Source organism: Arvicola amphibius, chromosome 14 (assembly GCF_903992535.2).
Source record: "Arvicola amphibius chromosome 14, mArvAmp1.2, whole genome shotgun sequence".
Lineage (NCBI taxonomy): Eukaryota > Metazoa > Chordata > Mammalia > Rodentia > Cricetidae > Arvicola > Arvicola amphibius.
In genome coordinates this window covers 15,487,176-15,505,389 of record NC_052060.1, presented here as the reverse complement: position 1 = coordinate 15,505,389, position 18,214 = coordinate 15,487,176, and the positions used below count along the sequence as shown (strand labels likewise).

Here is an 18,214-nt window from a genome sequence, read left to right as displayed (position 1 = left end):
ACACCAGTCTGGTCTACAAAGCAAGTTCCAGGACAACCAGGTTGTTACATACAGAAACCCTAACTCAGAAAAAAAAATTCTTCTATTTTATGATTAATTTTCAATACTAGTTATTATAAATCAATGCCATTTCCTGGTAGTTATCCCTAGAGTAAGTTTCTTTGACTCCCACTGTGGTCTTTAGCATGTAGGCTCTTCTTGCATCTCTGTGGTTAGAAAGATGCTTGAAGTAACTTCTTAAAAGCGTGTGTGTTTCCTGAGGAAGCAACTTAGTCTTCACTAGGTGTATAACTTGCCATATCTATTGTTTTGCTTTCTTTGACAAGCTTTACTAATTTTCTTCTATTGTGTTATCTAATATATTCCTGATAATGATGTAATGTGATATGCAAAGTACTCATCGGCTCTTTTGATATTTTTATTTTCCCTAAGGCATGAGTAGTTGAAGGAAATTACAGTGTGTTTTTGTTGGTGTTTTTCAAGTCAAAGGCAGATTTGGAGGTCAACTGAAAGGGGTTTATGCAATGTTTTTCCCCCTTATACTTAGCCTGTTTAAATTATTCTTGCATCAAATATTATTTGCCAGTGATGCTGCTGAACATTTTTGAGATAATGACTCTCATTATTACTCATTCCAAGTGAATGTGAATACATGATCAAGAGGTGAAAGTCACCTGTGTGTTATAAAATCTTTAAATGAATGATTTTGTTCCTCTGGAGCGAAGACACAATAGTGAAGCAGCTTTAGGGCACTGAAGTCCACTCCAAGTACTCATGGAGGTGTGTGAAACACCCGAGATAGAAGTAACATCAACACCACGATTATATTCGATTGACTCAGAACAAGCTCACTTACAGAAGATAATTTATTAGATTAAGAAGAACAGTCTGTACTCAAGATGTACATTATAGAATGTGGCTTAAGTCCCAGATTAACTGGGTCTGAGTTTCAACTCTAGTAGTCTGCAGTGAGCTGACTGGTGAGATGAAGAGCTGTTACTTGAATGGCCATTCTTAGTTTGTCAGAGCGATGGCACCATGATTGCTGTTGGCAGGAATCTTGCAGTAGTAACACTAACTACAATGGCAGTTTTTCAGGGTGTTTGTTGTTGTTATAGTTATTTTAAAAGATGAGATTCTGAAATGAATCTTTTTTTAAAAAAAGTTCTAAAATTTAACAGCAGGTTTTCTATAGAAATACTTAATTTTAAAAATGGGGGAGGGGCTTGCCACAGCATGCTTAAGTAGTTACATGGGAGATCATTCTTTCCTTCCACAATGTCAGTCCTAGGAATCAGTGGCAAGTATCAATGGTCTCTTATCACACTTAGGAAGTTCTTTGCTTAGAGGGTGTCCTTACTCCATGGCTAGACAAATAAATCTATTCATCTTAATATGTGCTTATAAATAACAAAGTGAACAACCCTTCACCAGCTGTAGTACTTGGGAGAACAGGCCGTTTGCCTGGGCAGCATAGTACAGTTGCTCTGTAGACAGGGGTGAAGGAGAGACAGCTCTGAGGGCATGAGATGGACATAGCTAGTGCCACCTCCCTCATCTGCGGAGTGATGGTGGGAGTGAGGAGAGGTGCCCTCCCTCACAACCCTTACCACCTGTGGTGGGCAAGGGAGCCTAGCCTGCCCCTTACCAGGTGTATACTCAAGAAAGTGGGTCCTGTATCTCGCCTGGTCAGCACAGCAGAGCTGACCCAATTGACAGGGGTCCAGATGAACCGGCTCAAGAACATGAGGTGGGAGTTCTGGCTCCGTCCCTCACAATGGGCAGAGTAGAGATACCCCCTCTGCCTGTGGTGAGTGGGAGAGCTGGCTCTGGGGTCATAAGAGTAGGAGAGCTATCCTTGCCCCTCACCAGCTACAGCACTTGAGAGAGTGACCCCTACACCTCCCCTGGGCAACACAGTCTAGCTGGTCCTGATGGTCCAGGGGTGGAAGAGCCAACCCCAGCAATGTGAAAGCCCAACTGGCCCTGCCCCTTGCTCGTTGCTACAAGGGATGAAAGAGTTAGGACAGTACAAGAGAACCCACCCTGTAGTGAGCACAGAGGGGAGTTAGGACAGTACAAGAGAGCCCACCCTGTAGTGAGGACAGAGAGCTCACCCTGTAGTGAGAACAGAGGGGAGTGGGCAGACTGGCCATCCCTGCAACTACCAGGCCCAGAGCCAGGGTTATGAGTTGGCCATCCTGACATCTACTCCATCTATGGGAGCACATAAAGGGGCCAGTCCTGCAGTCCCAAAGCTGCAGGATCTCCACAACACAGGGTAATAACAGGATATCCAAGAGAAGTCCCAGTGAGGGCCCAGAATCCATCCCAAACGAGAGACCTTGAGCCAGACCAATGATTATTTGCAGTGAACACTTGCATCAAAGATAAATGGACAGAAAGGTTTACTGCGTGACTCATTGTGTCACACTACAGCTTGTTTAGGGGGTTGCAAGAGCAGAGGGTGCATATGAAGGGACAGAAAAATGAATGGGATCGAGATGCATGATGTGAAAGACACAGACATAAAAAGAAAGTTTAAAAAAAGCCAAGTGTAGTTTCACTGATGTGTTTTATAAGGAGGGTGGCATTTAATATGGTCTAATGTAGTAGATGCAATTGATTACTCCCCTAAATCTTATATTTTTTATCTTAAGAATTTTCAGAAAAAGGATATTATTCATTTATATGTCTCTACTCTCTTCTTTCACATATCACAAAGAGTAGAAATAGAAATCACTAATTGTTTTCCTCTAAAGCCATTGTGGCAAAATGAGTCGTTCTTGCTCATGATATATAAAAGGCAGCTAGAGTTCATCTCTAAACAGGATTCTTTCTAAGTGCTAATTTTTAGGGTTTTTTCTTAAGAATGCCAAGATTTCCATTCTCATATGCTGAAAGTTAAGAAGCACTAGAGGTGAGCTGGAGAGACGACTCACTAGTTGAAGGCATGTCCTGCTTTTCTAGAGGACCCCAGTGGCTCACAACTGCCTGAAAGGCTAGCTCTATGGGATCCAGTGCTCTGACCTCTAAGGGCACACACTTGGCACACACCAGACAAATAAAAGAAAATTAAATGTTTTTTTAAAAGACACTGTAGAAGCCCAAAGGACAAAGAAATCTAACATCCCTTGCTGTAATATTTACTTGTTTTATTGTTTCTGTTTGTTTTTTCCTTACCTTCACCATTAATAACACAGGTAACAAAGGAAACATTGCTCCCTTTTATATGTATATTGTATGATTAATTGGGCTATATACAGATAATAATAGCCTGAAATTCTCATGGTTTGATGTTTAATTGTTGGTGTTTGGTAATTTCCTTTCTTACTGAAGCAGATTTTTAGTGGAAAACATATTTGACTGAACTATCTTTGTGCTTTGACACGATAGAATATGTTCAAATGACTTCTGAATTGGACCTCATCATGGTTTTAAACATTTTTAATTTTTATTCTTTTGTCACAGCTACATTCTAAAATAACTATCATTTAAGTGGCTTGCCAGAATATCAGTGCTACAATTCTTGTGTAACAAGTGGAAGCTTGTCTTTTTCCTGCTTTCCTCCAGAGTTCTAAGCTTTCCAGTAGTCGACTGTGAATGTACTCAGTCACAAAGCTCCACTAAATTTATGTTACATTTATTTAACTAATTTATATGTAATTATGAAGAAATTGAAGCATAAAAACAGCGTTGTTCTGTAACAATATTAGTAGAAAGGTATTAAAGTAGTATGGGATAATTTTCTAGAGCAGTGATCCTCAACCTGGAGATTGAACAACCCTTTCCACAGGGGTCACCTATCAGATATCCTGCATATCATGTTTACATTATAATCCACAACAGTGGAAAAATTACAATTATGAAGTAGCAAAGGAAATAATTTTATGGTTGGCGTCACCACAACATGAAGAACCGTACTAAAGGGTTGTAGGATTAGGAAGGCTGAGAACCACTGCTCTAGGGCTTTACACTGTGATATTTTCAGGAGTAGCTTGATAGTTTGATTTATTTTAAAGAAACTTACAGAGTCTTCTGTGTTAAAAATGCGCGACCAGGTACCAGTTCTTGTGACTGCCGCAGGAAGAGAACTTGTGTATTATAAACTGTTGTTGTTTCCATTGCTGGGTTTGTGGAGATGTACTAGCATAAGTCCATCACCTTTGACCTCTAGTCATCCCCTGGCCTCCCACTATCTCTTTCAGCCTTTCTGTGCTCCTTTTCCTCAAGATACATACTCCTTAACCTTTGTGATGGAATAGAATCATGTTTTGTTTAGGAAAATAAACTCTTTCATCTAAACTTGAACTGTACATTTCTCTATATTTTACAGTCACCTCAACCAGAAAACTCAGTTTGAAAATCCAGTGGAAGAAGCCAAAAGAAAAAAGCAGATAGGACAGGCTGAAATTCTTTCTGCAAAACCAGGTAGAACTTCTTATTTGGTCATTGTAATAAGACATGAACTATACATGATGAGCTAATAAAAGCGAATTTGAACATTTTTTTTTTCGAGACAGGGTTTCCCTGTAGTTTCTAGAGCCTGTCCTGGAACTAGCTCTTGTAGACCAGGCTGGCCTCGAACTCAGAGATCCGCCTGCCTCTGCCTCCCAGAGTGCGAGGATTAAAGGCGTGCGCCACCACCGCCCGGCGAATTTGAACTTTTTATTGCTAAATCTTTGAAACTCAACAGAGAAAATTTTGCCTCTATAAAAGATATGAATCATCTTTTTTCCATGTTTGATAGCTTTATTTTTTTATATTATTAAAAATTTCCACCTCCTCCCCGCCTCCCATTTACCTCCCCCTCCCCTCCACTCCCCCTTCCTCTCCTTTCCGGAGAGCAGTAAGGGTTCCCTGCCCTGAGGGAAGTCCAAGTTCCTCCCCACCCTCCATCCAGGTCTAGGAAGGTGAACATCCAATCCGGCTAGCCCCCTCCCCCCCCCCCCCCCCCCAAAGCCAGAATGTGTAGTTGGAGCTAAATCCAGTGTCATTGTCCTTGGTTTCTCAGCAGCCCTCATTGTCCGCCATGTTCAGGGAGTCCGGTTTTATCCCGTGCTTTTTCAGTCCCAGTCCAGCTGGCTTTGGTGAGCTCTAATTAGATCAGCCCCACCATCTCGGTAGGTGGGAACACCCCTCGCAGTCCTGACTTCCTTGCTCATGTTCTCCCTCCTTCTGCTTCTCATTTGGATCTTGGGTGCTCCATCCGGTGCACCAATGTGTGGCTCTGTCTCTATTTCCATCCATCGCCACATGAAGGTTCTATGGTGATATGCAAGATATTCATGAGTATGGCTATAGGATCTGGCCTTTCCCGGCTCCCTCTCCTCAGCTGCCCAAGGAACTAGCTGGGGGCATCTCCCTGGATACCTGGGAACCCCTCTAGAGTCAAGTCTCTTGCCAACCCTAAAATGGCTCCCTTAATTAAGATATATACTTCCCTGCTCCCATATCCACCCTTCCTGTTTCCCAACCATCCCATTCACCCACGCTCATCTTTCTTACAAAATCATGTGAACATTGTGACAATACTGAGATGTTTGTCATGATTAAATAAAAAAAAATTTAAAATTGTGTGAATTTGAGGTTGAGTTTTAAAGATTAGCTTTTTTTTTGAAGCCTGGCTCAGTTTTAGCCCCTTTAGTTCATTATAGCTTCTGAATTAACTACTTAAGTCCAATATACAGATTTAATCTTCAAGATTCTCCACTATCATTAATCAGTACTAAGTAAATCTACCAGAGTATTTCCCTGTGCCATTGGTTGCCTGTAGAGTTACATATGGTTTTAATGCACCTAGTCATGCTTTCCTTTTTTTTTTTAAAAGCTACTCAGGAAGTTCTTGGATGTTCCACTCACCTGTCTCCTTCTTTTCTTCCATGTATCATTACAACCAAGTTTTCTGCTTCTATTGTAGAATAAAGTATGATCCACTTCTGTTATCTGTGGGAAAAATACTTCTAGCTGCTCTTCAAAAATCATGGGTGCCTTCCTTCATTTTACATGTAATTCAGTAAACATTTCCAGTTGACAGGTATTTTTGAGCACTCTTCATATGTCCTGTACTTCATTGGTCACTAGATATTAAAAAATGTTCGCAATTAAGTCAATTCTTACCCCCCAAGAATTTTCTGGTAGATCACTGTCATAAGATGTAGTGAGAAATGTCATTTAAAATTGTTCATGAATATAATGGCTAAGGAGCAGGCTTAAGTCCCATCATGTAGCCTTGTTTAAGTTCCCTAAAACCTTTATGCCTGTTTTCTCGCCTTTAGAATAATAATAGCATTCTCTGGAGATACCTTCCTCATGAAGGTTTCTCAAGACATTGAAGATATCTCCAGAGGAAGGCACCATTATATTAAATGTGTGTGTGTATTAAATTGCTTATAGTAGTATTTGCTATGTAGCAATCAGTAAATAATATTCTCAGTAAATGATTTCATCATTATGCATGGGAATGGAATCACTGTTATCTGATGAGGATACATTCCAAGACCACCAGTAGATGCCTAAAGTAGTGTTTGCATTAAACCTTACGTAAACTTTTTCCTGTATATGCCATACCTCTGATAAATTTAATCTTTCAAAGAGATTTCTTTTTTATTTCATGTGTCTGAATGTTTTGCCTACATGTATGTCTCTACACCACACACATGCATTTCCGACAGAGGTCAGAAGAGGGTGTTGGGTCCTCCGGAACTGGTGTTACAGACATTGTGAGCCACCATGTGGGCGCTAGGAACCAAACCCAGGTCCTTTTCAAGAGCATCAAGTTCTCTTAACCACTGAGCCATCTCTCTAGTCCCTAACCTTTTCACTTAATGAAAATTCTTTACTTTTTCTCTTTGATATATCCAAATCACCAGCATCACTGCTCTTGAGCCTTGGAACAATTTTGTAAGTAAATAAGGATTACTTGTATATAGGTACTGTGAAACCACAAGAGTTGATCTGAGACCAAATGGCTACTGAACAGCTGTCAAATGGTAATATATACAGCATAGATACTGAATGAAAGGATGATTTGTGTACCAGATGAACTAGAGCAAGGTGGCACAGTATTTTTCCACACTTCTCAGAATAGTATACAATTTAAAACTAAAGTTTATTTCCATTTAATATTTTCGGAATTCACCTGTCTGTAAATAACTGAAACTACAAAACCCAAAACTGAATGGAGGGAGGTTATGTTAGTGGAGCACAGGAAGGGAGACACCACTGAAAGGTGGTGAAACAGAGAGAGGCTGTTTTCCTTTTCCGAAGCTGTCAAGAAATTCCATAGAGACACTCTTCGTAAGTGCTCCCTTGTGTCCCTCCAACAAGGGTTTAGTTTCTAACTTAAATTCTAACTGTTCTATATCTTCACAGTTTCTGAAATTGCCTATTCTTCAGGCACTTTTTTTTTACTGTTGTTATTTTTACTTAAGATATATAAATACTTTGAAGATTGACTGTATACAGCTTATTTGATATAACTGTTTTTGTTTTCAAATATGATTTTTATTTTGACCCAGATGTGGAAAGGTCTCACTTTACTCGGGATCCATCCCAACTTAAAGGAGTCCTTGTTCGAGCATCACTGAAAAAGAGCACAATGGGATTTGGTTTTACCATTATTGGTGGAGATAGGCCTGATGAATTCCTACAAGTGAAAAATGTGCTAAAAGATGGGCCCGCAGCTCAGGATGGGAAAATTGCACCAGGTAACAAGGTTTTCAGAATTACTGAAAGTGTCTTGGTACACTAACAAAAATTATTGCAAAGGTGTGTGTGTGTGAGAGAGAGTGTGAATAAAAAGAATAAACTATGCAATTGAAGCTTGAGATCCTTGTATTAAAATAGTTTATCCCTTAATTAAATATATTGCTAGTCTGGTTAAATATATTTTAAGTCTGGTTGTTTTATAATAAGAAATGATTAAACAAAGCATATTTTTATTATGTTTGGGTTTTGTATAATTTTGTATAATTTTTAGATAATACTTTGAAACTTATAAAACTTAATATTTGATAGTCATCTCAGATCATTTGTTTGTTTGATAATAGAGTACTTTAAAAAATGTTTTATAGGTATATGGGTATTTTGCCTGCATGTATGTACCATGTATGTGCTTGGTGCCCAAAGAGGCCAGAGGAAGGTATTAGATTGTCTGAGAGTGGAGTTACAGATGGGTGGATGCTGGAAATCAAACCTGGGTCCTCTGGAAGAGCAGCCAGTGCTCTGACCCACTGAGCTATTTCTCCAGCTCCCAGAGGGTACTTTTATAACTCCCTACATCTATTTATCATCTCTTTTGAAAAGTGGTCCATTGAAATGCTTTAGTGATAGCAAAGAAAATCTTAATTTTAGTCTACTTTCTCCCCTTCCTTGACCTTACTTGTAGTTAGTAAAGTTCAACTACTCTTAAGTATTACAGATACAAATATTACTATTTTATAAAGCTACATACATAAAGTTAGGTTGTCTTGTATTTAATTTCTTCATTTTTAATTAGTATTTGTTAGATATTTTCATATGACTGACATTGTTCCTGAAGACCTTGGTAGAGGTTCAAGACAAATTACAGAATATCGTGTAGATTACACACTGTTTTCCAAAGAGTTTAGTGTTCACTGGGGTTTATTTCTATTATTCACATGCTATTGTAATGTGAACCCACACTTGGATGACTCAGTTGTTACTGTACTTTTTTATGACAAATATTATTTGTTAGTTTTAATTAAGTTATAGAATCTCTCATATACCTTTCAGTGAATTGATAGAAACTTTAAAAAATAAAACCTAAAATAACTGAAAGTTATATTTAACTTGTTTGTAAAATTAATGAACTCTAAAGATCTTAATCTTAATAGGAAGAGTTTCTTTTTAATTTTCAATTTTAATCTTTCAACATTTGTTCATGAAATATATCATATAGCATAGAAAGGTGGGTAGATAGATAGATAGAAAGAGCTTTCTTTTTAATTTTCAATTTTAATCTTTCAACATTTGTTCATGAAACATATCATATAGCATAGAAAGGTGGATGGATAGATAGATAGATAGATAGATAGATAGATAGATAGATAGATAGATAGATAGATAGATAGATATCCAAGGTTTCATAGTATAGTTTCTCATTCACCTAAAACTGTTAGCTAATTTGCATTAAAACCCAATACTTCTATGAAGACTTTAGGAACTTTTTGGAGTTCTTCACCTGGAGGTAAAAAGTTAAAGCTATGTGTCTAATTAATTTATGTATCCTTTGGATCAGAAACAAATTTCTACCAAATAACATTTTTTAAAATTATTTATGTGTATGGGCTTTTGCCCGCATCTGTGTCTGTGTATGACATGAGTGTCTGGTGCCTGTGGAAGGCAGAAGAGGTCGTCAGATCCCCTGAGAGTGGAGTTACGATGGTTGTGAGCTGCCATGTGGTCCTCTGGAAGAGCAGCCACTGCACTTAAGGACTAAGCCGTCTTTCCAGCCCTACAAAGTTGCACTTTCAACACCATGTGCCCTGTTCTTTGAAGTCTGGGCACAGCAAACTAAAGTACCTTTATTTGGCAGTAACCTTTTAAATAATTATATGAAATAAAAGCAAATAGATGAGATAATGAAATTTTATTTTGTTGTTGGATAACTAATTTCAGAAGTCAAGGTGGTGTTAAAAAATTGCCAACTGTTGAAATTCTGTGGAATGATTCTGCAAAGTGAGCATATTATAAAAGAGAAAGACAAAATTAAATCTTACAAGAACTAATTAATTTCACCTTTCATTATCTTAAAAATATATACACTGGTTATTTTGATTTTGATGCTGCTGCTTTCTCTATTTGAAATCCCCTATAGTAAACACAAATTTCTACAGAAGATCCTAAGGTGAAATAACACCAGTGAGAGAGGTCATTCTGACCTCCTTTTTGCCTTATAATGGATTTAAGAGACATTTATTAATAGCTTGTTCATACAAGTAGCCAATAGAGTTATTTTCTTTTGTATGTGCTAAATACCTATTACACTGTACTGAGTTTTGAATAGCCACTTAGTAATGGCTCAGAAAGTATGTAACAATTGCAATAAAACTTGTAGGGATTTTAAATGATACACTTGAATTTGAGAAGATTATAACTCTCTGATGTTAAGATAGTTAATAATTTGACATTTAGGAGATATCTCAGTGGTTACAAAGAAACCACTTCCTGCTCTTTCAGAGAACACAGGTTGTTCAGTTTCCAGTAGCTTATGACTACCTATGTCCCCAGCTTCATGGAACCCAGAACCCTGTCCTGCCTTCTGTTGTATCTGCACACGCATGACATACACTTGGACATACACAGAGAGAGAGACAAACAAATGAAAATATTAAAATAAATCTTTTTGTTTGTTTTTGTTTTTTGAGTCAGGGTTTCTCTATGTAATAGCCATAGCTGTCCTAGAACTAGCTCTTGTAGACCAGACTGGATTCAAACTCACAGAGATCCACCTGCCTCTGCCTCCCAAGTGATGGGATTAAAGGTGTGCACCACCACTGCCCGGCCTAAAAATACATCTTAAAATATGCAGATATATTTTTATAACAAAGTTATAACAGCAAAAGCTTGTCTTGGAAATCTCTTTTCAACATTTATAAACAATTAGCTTTATAATTCAAATTTAGTTTCTGTTTGTTTTTGCCTTTCCCCCAGCAAAAAGATTAACTTATTTGGTGGTTTTAATATTATAACATGATTATATTTTATCAGGTGATGTTATTGTAGACATCAATGGCAACTGTGTCCTTGGTCACACTCATGCAGATGTTGTTCAGATGTTTCAGTTGGTACCTGTCAACCAGTATGTCAACCTTACTTTATGCCGTGGTTATCCACTTCCTGATGACAGTGAAGATCCTGTTGTGGACATTGTTGCTGCTACCCCTGTCATCAATGGACAATCATTAACAAAGGGAGAGACATGCTTGAATACTCAGGATTTTAAGCCAGGAGCAATGACTTTGGATCAAAATGGAAAACCAGGCCAAATCTTGGCCAGTGACCATCTGAATGGTCCATCAGATTCAAGTGACCAGAGAGCATCCCTGGCATCATCAGGCAGCTCCCAGCCTGAACTAGTGACTATCCCTCTGATTAAGGGCCCTAAAGGCTTTGGGTTTGCAATTGCTGACAGCCCAACTGGACAGAAGGTGAAAATGATACTGGATAGCCAGTGGTGTCAAGGCCTTCAAAAGGGGGATGTCATCAAAGAAATTTACCACCAAAATGTGCAGAACTTATCACATCTCCAAGTGGTAGAAGTACTAAAGCAGTTCCCAGTAGGTGCGGATGTGCCTCTGCTTATCCTAAGAGGAGGTGAGTAACAGCACAAAGGAACATTTTATCTGACCATTGCTCTCCCTTCCAGGGCAGGTGTCTTTTATAGCATATTTCCCTGGCAATTCGTATTCATTTTTGTTGTGGCTCTGTCTGCATGTTTTAGCAGCAGTATCTTTTTAAACTCTGTGTTAGTTATTATTAGTGGTTATAATTTCTTTATCATGAAAGTCTTTATAAAATTAAATTTATAACTTTAATTATTAGAGAAAGTCATGGTACTATGCTATGTCAGATAAAATTCTTCCTCTTAATTTCATCTTCTCAGTTGGTAACAATAATAGAAATTGACTTTCTCTGGTTAGTGGTGCTTCATTGGGAACTCAACACCACACCGGAGATTTGAAATGCTGGCATGTCTGTGTATAAGTAAAAACAGATGTTAACCTGTCCTTTGTCTTAAGCTCTACAACCTGCCTGCAGATTTGATTGAATCTCACATGCTTACGTGAAAACAATGGAAATTTACTTTTTCAAGGTCATCAGCTGACATGAGCCCCTCTTAGATGTTGTAAATCTAATTCTAAGGAATAACCACAAAGCTGCACTTCGGTGGCTTTCTGAAGTCAGTACCAATGAAGAGCGGTGTCTAGCCTTTCTTTCTTATCTCCCTGACTCTTTTCTTAATTCAAGGCACACATTACTTCTTAGGATACTTCTTCTTTCCTTTTTTAACCCATTTTGGTATCTTTTCCAGGTTATATAGTACAGTATGCTCAGAGTCAGGGGAAAAAGCCCATCTTTGTGATGGGGCTGAGAAAGTGGATCAGTAGAGTTTAGGTACCAGCATCTATATAACAAGCCAGACAATCCTTGCATGTCTGTCACCTTAGCTCAGAAGTGCATGGAGACTTCTAGCCTATCCAAGAAAATGTGAGCCATAGGTTCAGGCAGAGACCTTGCTTCTGCCTCAGAGGAGTAGATGGAGTGTATAGAAGGAATACATAGAGGAGGACATCCGGTGCCCTCTTCTGGTCACCATGTGTTTTCATTTCTAAATGTCCTATCTTTCACGTCATAGAGCAGACAATTGAAAAACCATTGCAAACATTCTTTTAGTTTGTTTCAGAGGATCCAGGTAAAAAGTAGCCAAATATTAAAACAGATAGCCAGCTATTGTATACACACAAAAAAATGCAAATAGATCTTTAAAAGAAATAACTTTGTGAATACTTGAGAGTTTTTTTTAACAAATATAACAGAGACCAAGGTTTGATATTTGGTGAATTGATATCAGTTTGCTGCCTCTCTGCTTACTACTGTTTCTGTGATTTAAGGAACTTTAACTATCAGGAAGATTAGAGTGTTAGAGATAATAGATGTTTAATGCCTGATGCATAGCTGATACTAGATAGAGTTTATTATTAGGCTACTGAAATTGAAGTTTTATCATAGACATTTTTAATGTTTATGGTCTAGGAGTGTTTCCTCTGTTTTTGAATTATGGTTATTTTTTAATTTTAGGTCCTCGGTCACCAACTAAAACCGGCAAAATGGTAAGTGCTGTAATGATCCTCCAGTGCTTCCCCACCCTGAACGAGGCGCTGCGTTCCCCTCTGGAAGAGCAGCTTCTGGCTATGAGAATAGCTGTGAGAAGTCAAAGAGAGGCTTGCTGCCCCAGGCTTAGATCAGACACTCCCTGCGAGGGTGTGCTGTGTTGGTCTAGGCTGGCTGATGGAGAACACTGGAGGCCCAGATTACTAGCAGTTCCACTAACAAGATTGTAAAGTTGGCCACTGAAGAACCTGCGTAAACATCCTTTTAGTTTTTTTTTTTTTTTCCAGAGGAGCCAGGGAAGAAGCAGCTAAATGTTAGGACAGATGGCAAACTATTGGTACATTTTGTTGGTGCCCAAGGAAAAAAATAGTAGCTGATTATATTTTCATGGAGACTGTAAATACCCAGATTTAAATGATCTCACATTTAAGACTAAGCAAAACTTTTGAGCTAAATCTTCTTATATCAAATGATAAGACTATTAGATTTGAAACAGTGTCTTTTTTTATTACTTTGAATAACTGAGGAACCTATTTAAAGATCGATATGGAGAAAATAGACATTTAAAATGGTGGTACCAAGTGCTATTATTGTGAAAGAAACTATACCAAGCATAACACACATTTGTGGGTATTTACATGGATATAAAGACAATTATATTTAAGATCTCAGCTTAGTTAATGGTTTGGCCAACTTGAAATAGAAAGATGGTTTCTATGAAAAGACAAGAACAGAACCCTGCCCCAACTCTAATGAGGTTTCCTTACAACTTGTGGATTGTCATCTCTGTGGATAAGCTGTCATTTCTCTTTTATCAAGAGGTTTCTTCATTTCAAACCGAATCTTGATTAACTTTGATTGTATCCATAGCTTTTCTCCTGTGAAAAGAAGAGCCAAAACCCTTTCCCAACAAAGCAAATCTCCTATCCATTCTCAGGTCAATACATCCTTGATACACACCCGCTGATTTAATTCAGAAGTTTTTCTATTATTAGTGTCTTTCTGCTGCCTATGTTTCTTTCTCATTTGCATTAAGAAAATTCAAGGTTAATAAAGCATTTGCAATCTATTTCTGGGGGTATTTTTCATCTGTTTCAGTTTGTTTAACATATCCTTTATAATTCGATTTGATCTTTCTATAACTGCCTGTTCTATAGGATGGTGTGGTGTACCTTTAATATGTTTTATATTATAATAAACAAAAAGCCGGGCGGTGGTGGCGCACGCCTTTAATCCCAGCACTCGGGAGGCAGAGGCAGGCGGATCTCTGTGAGTTCGAGACCAGCCTGGTCTACAAGAGCTAGTTCCAGGACAGGCTCTAAAGCCACAGAGAAACCCTGTCTCGAAAAACCAAAAAAAAAAAAAGGTTTCATTTTCTTAGAAACATATGCTGGACCATTGTCTATCTTTATTTGTTCAGGAAGACCTATGATGGGCATAACTTCTAGTAAATATGTGATTACTTGAATCAGCCTTTTCCACACTCAAAGCAGTTGTTCATTGAAAATCTGAATAGTTATCAATGGTGTGGTGTACATATTTTATTTTCTCAAAATTCTACAAAGTGGAACACACCCATCTGCCAGATTTCATTCCTTTGAGTAACCATAGGGTTACTTCCTGCAGGTAGTGGTGTTTGGTTATATAAAGAACAAGTAGGACATCACATAATCTCATTAGCTTGTTGCTATGTAATAGAAAAGTCCTTTTTTAAACCTTTTCTATTGACATGATTTTTTTATGAAATTCTGAGGCCTTCAGCACATTTACAATCAATAATTGATCAATTTCTGCATTACCTAGTGCTAGAGTGTCTGGCAGACTCATATGGGATTGATGTGTGTTATATATGTGGGATGAAACCTATTAATAATTATATCTTGAATCAGAATAAATAATGAAGTCAATTCTGTATCATCTGGTATAAATTCAGTGATTTTAATATGCAAAACAACTTTTTCTGCATATTGCAAATCAGTAACTATATTGAGATGTTCTTTAAAAATCCCTTAGTAAAATGAGAATAGCATCTAATTCTGACTTTTGGACAGAATCATAAGGGCTTTGCCCCACTTTACCTAAATCTTCTGATTTGTAACCTGCCTTTCCTAATTTATTTGCATTAGTATAGACTTTAGGGGCTCCAATTATTGGTGTGTCATGTACAATGAGAGAAAAGATTCAATTAGTTCTCTTTATATGTTTAATTCTATTGCTTTTGGAATAGTTGTTATTAATATATCCAAAAAATAGTACAAGCTCTTTGCCATGGTTCATTGTCTTCCTGTAATTTGTTAATTTCATCATTGATAAAAGTTACTATAATTTCTGCTGTGTCTATTCCTGCTAATTGATGAAGTCTCAGTTTTAATTTTATACTTAATTCAGATGCCTTTTCCATAGAAGATTTTAATTTTTTACTCATTTTATTCTAAGACAATATCTTCCCTCTGCATCAAAATTCCTGTAGGGGAATATTTGGAGGGTAATATGGCCAGAATACAGTTAAGATTTGGATCAACATGATCTACATGTACTTCCTGTAGTTTCAGTTTAGTCAGTTCTTTCTCAGTTTTACTTGATAATTCCCTGGGACTATTTAAGTCTTTGTCACCATATAAGATTTTGTTTAAATGAATTATTTCATCAGGTTTTATCCCCAAAAGTGGGACATAGATTAAAAATGTCTCCTAGCAATCTTTGGAAGTCATTAAGAGTCTGCAATAAATCTCTCCTAATTTGCACTTTTTGTGTCCTACTTTTCTGTAAACCTATTTTATAACCTAGATAATTGATAGAATCTCCTTTTTTTATTTTTTTCAGGAGCAGTTTGTAATCCCCAACTAGGCAAAACTTTCTTTACTTCTTTAACATTCTTTTTAAAATATCTACATTTGAATCAGATAGCAAAATGGCATTCATGTAATAGTATACTATATATTCATGAAATTGTTTATATATTATTGGCAGTGGGTGACGTATAAAATATTGGCATAAGGTGGGGCTATTTATCATTCACTGTGGGAGGACTTTCTGTTGATACCTTTTAGTAGGCTGAGGATTATTATAAGTAAGCACTGTGAAGGCAAATTTTTCTGTTTTTTTTCTTGTGAAGGTATTGTGAAGAAACAATCTTTTAAATCAGTAACTATAAGAGGCCATCCTTTAGGCAATAGGAAAGGCAAAGGATTTCCAGATTGTATAGAGCTCATTGGTTGAGTCGCCTTATTAATAGCTCTTAGATCTGTTATCATTCTCAATTTTTCAGATTTCTTTTTAACAACAAATACAGAATTCCGAGGGCTGGTTGATTCTTCAATATGCTGACTATGTAGTTGCTCCTGTACTAGCTGTTCTAAGGCCTGCATTTTCTCTATTGTTAAAGGCCATTGTTTACCCCATATAGGTGTCTTAGTTAACCATTTTAAACCATTGGTACCTCTGAAAGTTTGTTAGTTGTTTTTTTCTTTTTACAACCTGAATGATTGGTGACTTTTTTCTCATAGTACCTCATAATATTCTTCCCAGAAACATGTGTTGGTTTATGTTCCTTTTATGGAATGTTAATATGGCTATTCTATAACTGCAATAGATCACGATTCCATAGATTCACTCCTATTTTAGACACATATGGCCTCAGAATTTCTCTCTGTCCTTTTGTCCCTATGCATTCAGCCCTTCTCATGCTTTGTTTTACTTGAGATAGGGTTCAATTCCTAGGAGCTGATCTTCTGCCTCCTAAAGAGAACAACTCAGATTCCAAGATTCTGGAGTATTAATAATCACATCTGTACTCATGTCCAATAATCCTTCAATTATAATTACAAAGCTGAGAAGCTTTGGTCATTTATAGAAGTCTGCCAAAATATACTCTTCCTATTTTCTACTTGAATTTTTGATTCATCCTCTATGTTGATTCTGTCATTTAGAGCAGTATGGTTTTTTACAACAGGCACTGGATTTTCTAATTTTCCTGGGGAGGCATGTCCTCCACAGTGACTGGGAATGACTATACCACATTTGACCTAGAGGGTCCCCCCTTAGGAGTTTCCTGATGGTAATGGATTGCCTTGTTTGTCTCTTCTTTATCTACATTTATTGGTCCAGTGTCGGCCTTTGCTGTACCTTCTACATAATTCAGAAGATTGAGACCTTTTATTTTCGTTATTACCAGAAGAGACATTATATCTAGGAATGCTTTGTCTACAAGATGTGCTATTCTACCATAAGTAAAACATTTGGTATTTTGATGTCTCTTCATACCTTTAAAAATTGCTTCTCCTACCCAAGCCTCAGTATTATTGTGAAATGATTCCACATTGGATGTGTTCAGGATCCATTCATCCACTGGTGCTGATCTGACCTTTAAGGCCCAAGTATCTTTTTCATTCTAAGTTAGCATTTTCAAAAGTCAGAGATTCAATAAGTACTCATCTAACTTCTGGATCTGTTACCCCTATTTGTACAGCTTTAATGAATTTTTGTAAAAAGTCATTAAAGGATTCTGTTGGACCTTATATGACCTTAGTATATGATTCAATTCTTCTTTTTGATTCCTGAGTTCTGTCTCAAGCATTCAAAGCTTAGGGACATATGGCATAGGGATGAGATGTGTTCATTGTAAATAGCTTGAATCTGTGGATCAGCATAATGGCCCTCACCAAGAATTTGATATTGGGAAGCCTCAAATCCTATTACTCTACCTTGGTGTTCCAGGACTTTAGCATCCTCTCTCTAGTAGCACTTCCACTATAACTGTGGCCATCTTCTAACACCACACAGACTAATTGAAGCCAACCATGTAGAATAACCCTATGCTTAAAGCCCATGTCTTTACCAACTCTCTAACAAATGGTGAGTGCATGCCTTAAGATACTACTGCTTGCATAAGATCTTTTAGATCTTTCATACATATGGGTTCCCATTTACATTCTGTATATCCATTTGGGTATTCAGTATTTGCTGGCTTTTCAGAGGTAATAACAGGATATATAGCTGAAACTCTTTGGTAAATCATCTTTGACTCTGAGAGGTACTGACAATGTTAAACCCTTTGTCTGTACCTCCTCTCCTTGCTTATCAGTTCTGACAAGTTCCTCAATCAATTCAATTTTTTTATCACTGTCTTTTGTAAAGCCTGAATCTCTTGACCTGTGAATATTTTTAATGTTTGCATCAAATCAATTAATTTCTGGTTCTCATTCTGCACATGTGATTCCAAGGTTTTAAATTTTTTCATTAATGATAGCTTTTCATTTTTAGAGATTATATGGATGGCGTGTAGATTGCCTTCCTGGAGGGATGTTCTATCTGCTATCCTATAACTTTTTAATAAATTTTCATTGTCAATTTCAAC

General features: G+C 37.4%; 1 protein-coding gene across 3 annotated transcripts in view; it reads left to right on the top strand.

The window, feature by feature from the left end:
* The window catches only part of Magi3 (membrane associated guanylate kinase, WW and PDZ domain containing 3), a 227,632-nt gene that overhangs the window by 165,985 nt on the left and 43,433 nt on the right, over window positions 1-18,214 (top strand). For all 3 annotated transcript variants that reach the window (XM_038310990.1, XM_038310991.1, XM_038310992.1), the window contains exons 8-11: window positions 4,337-4,431; window positions 7,521-7,709; window positions 10,735-11,340; window positions 12,826-12,857. In XM_038310990.1, the coding sequence (XP_038166918.1) occupies window positions 4,337-4,431; window positions 7,521-7,709; window positions 10,735-11,340; window positions 12,826-12,857 (922 nt within the window). The remainder of the gene's footprint in view (window positions 1-4,336; window positions 4,432-7,520; window positions 7,710-10,734; window positions 11,341-12,825; window positions 12,858-18,214) is intronic.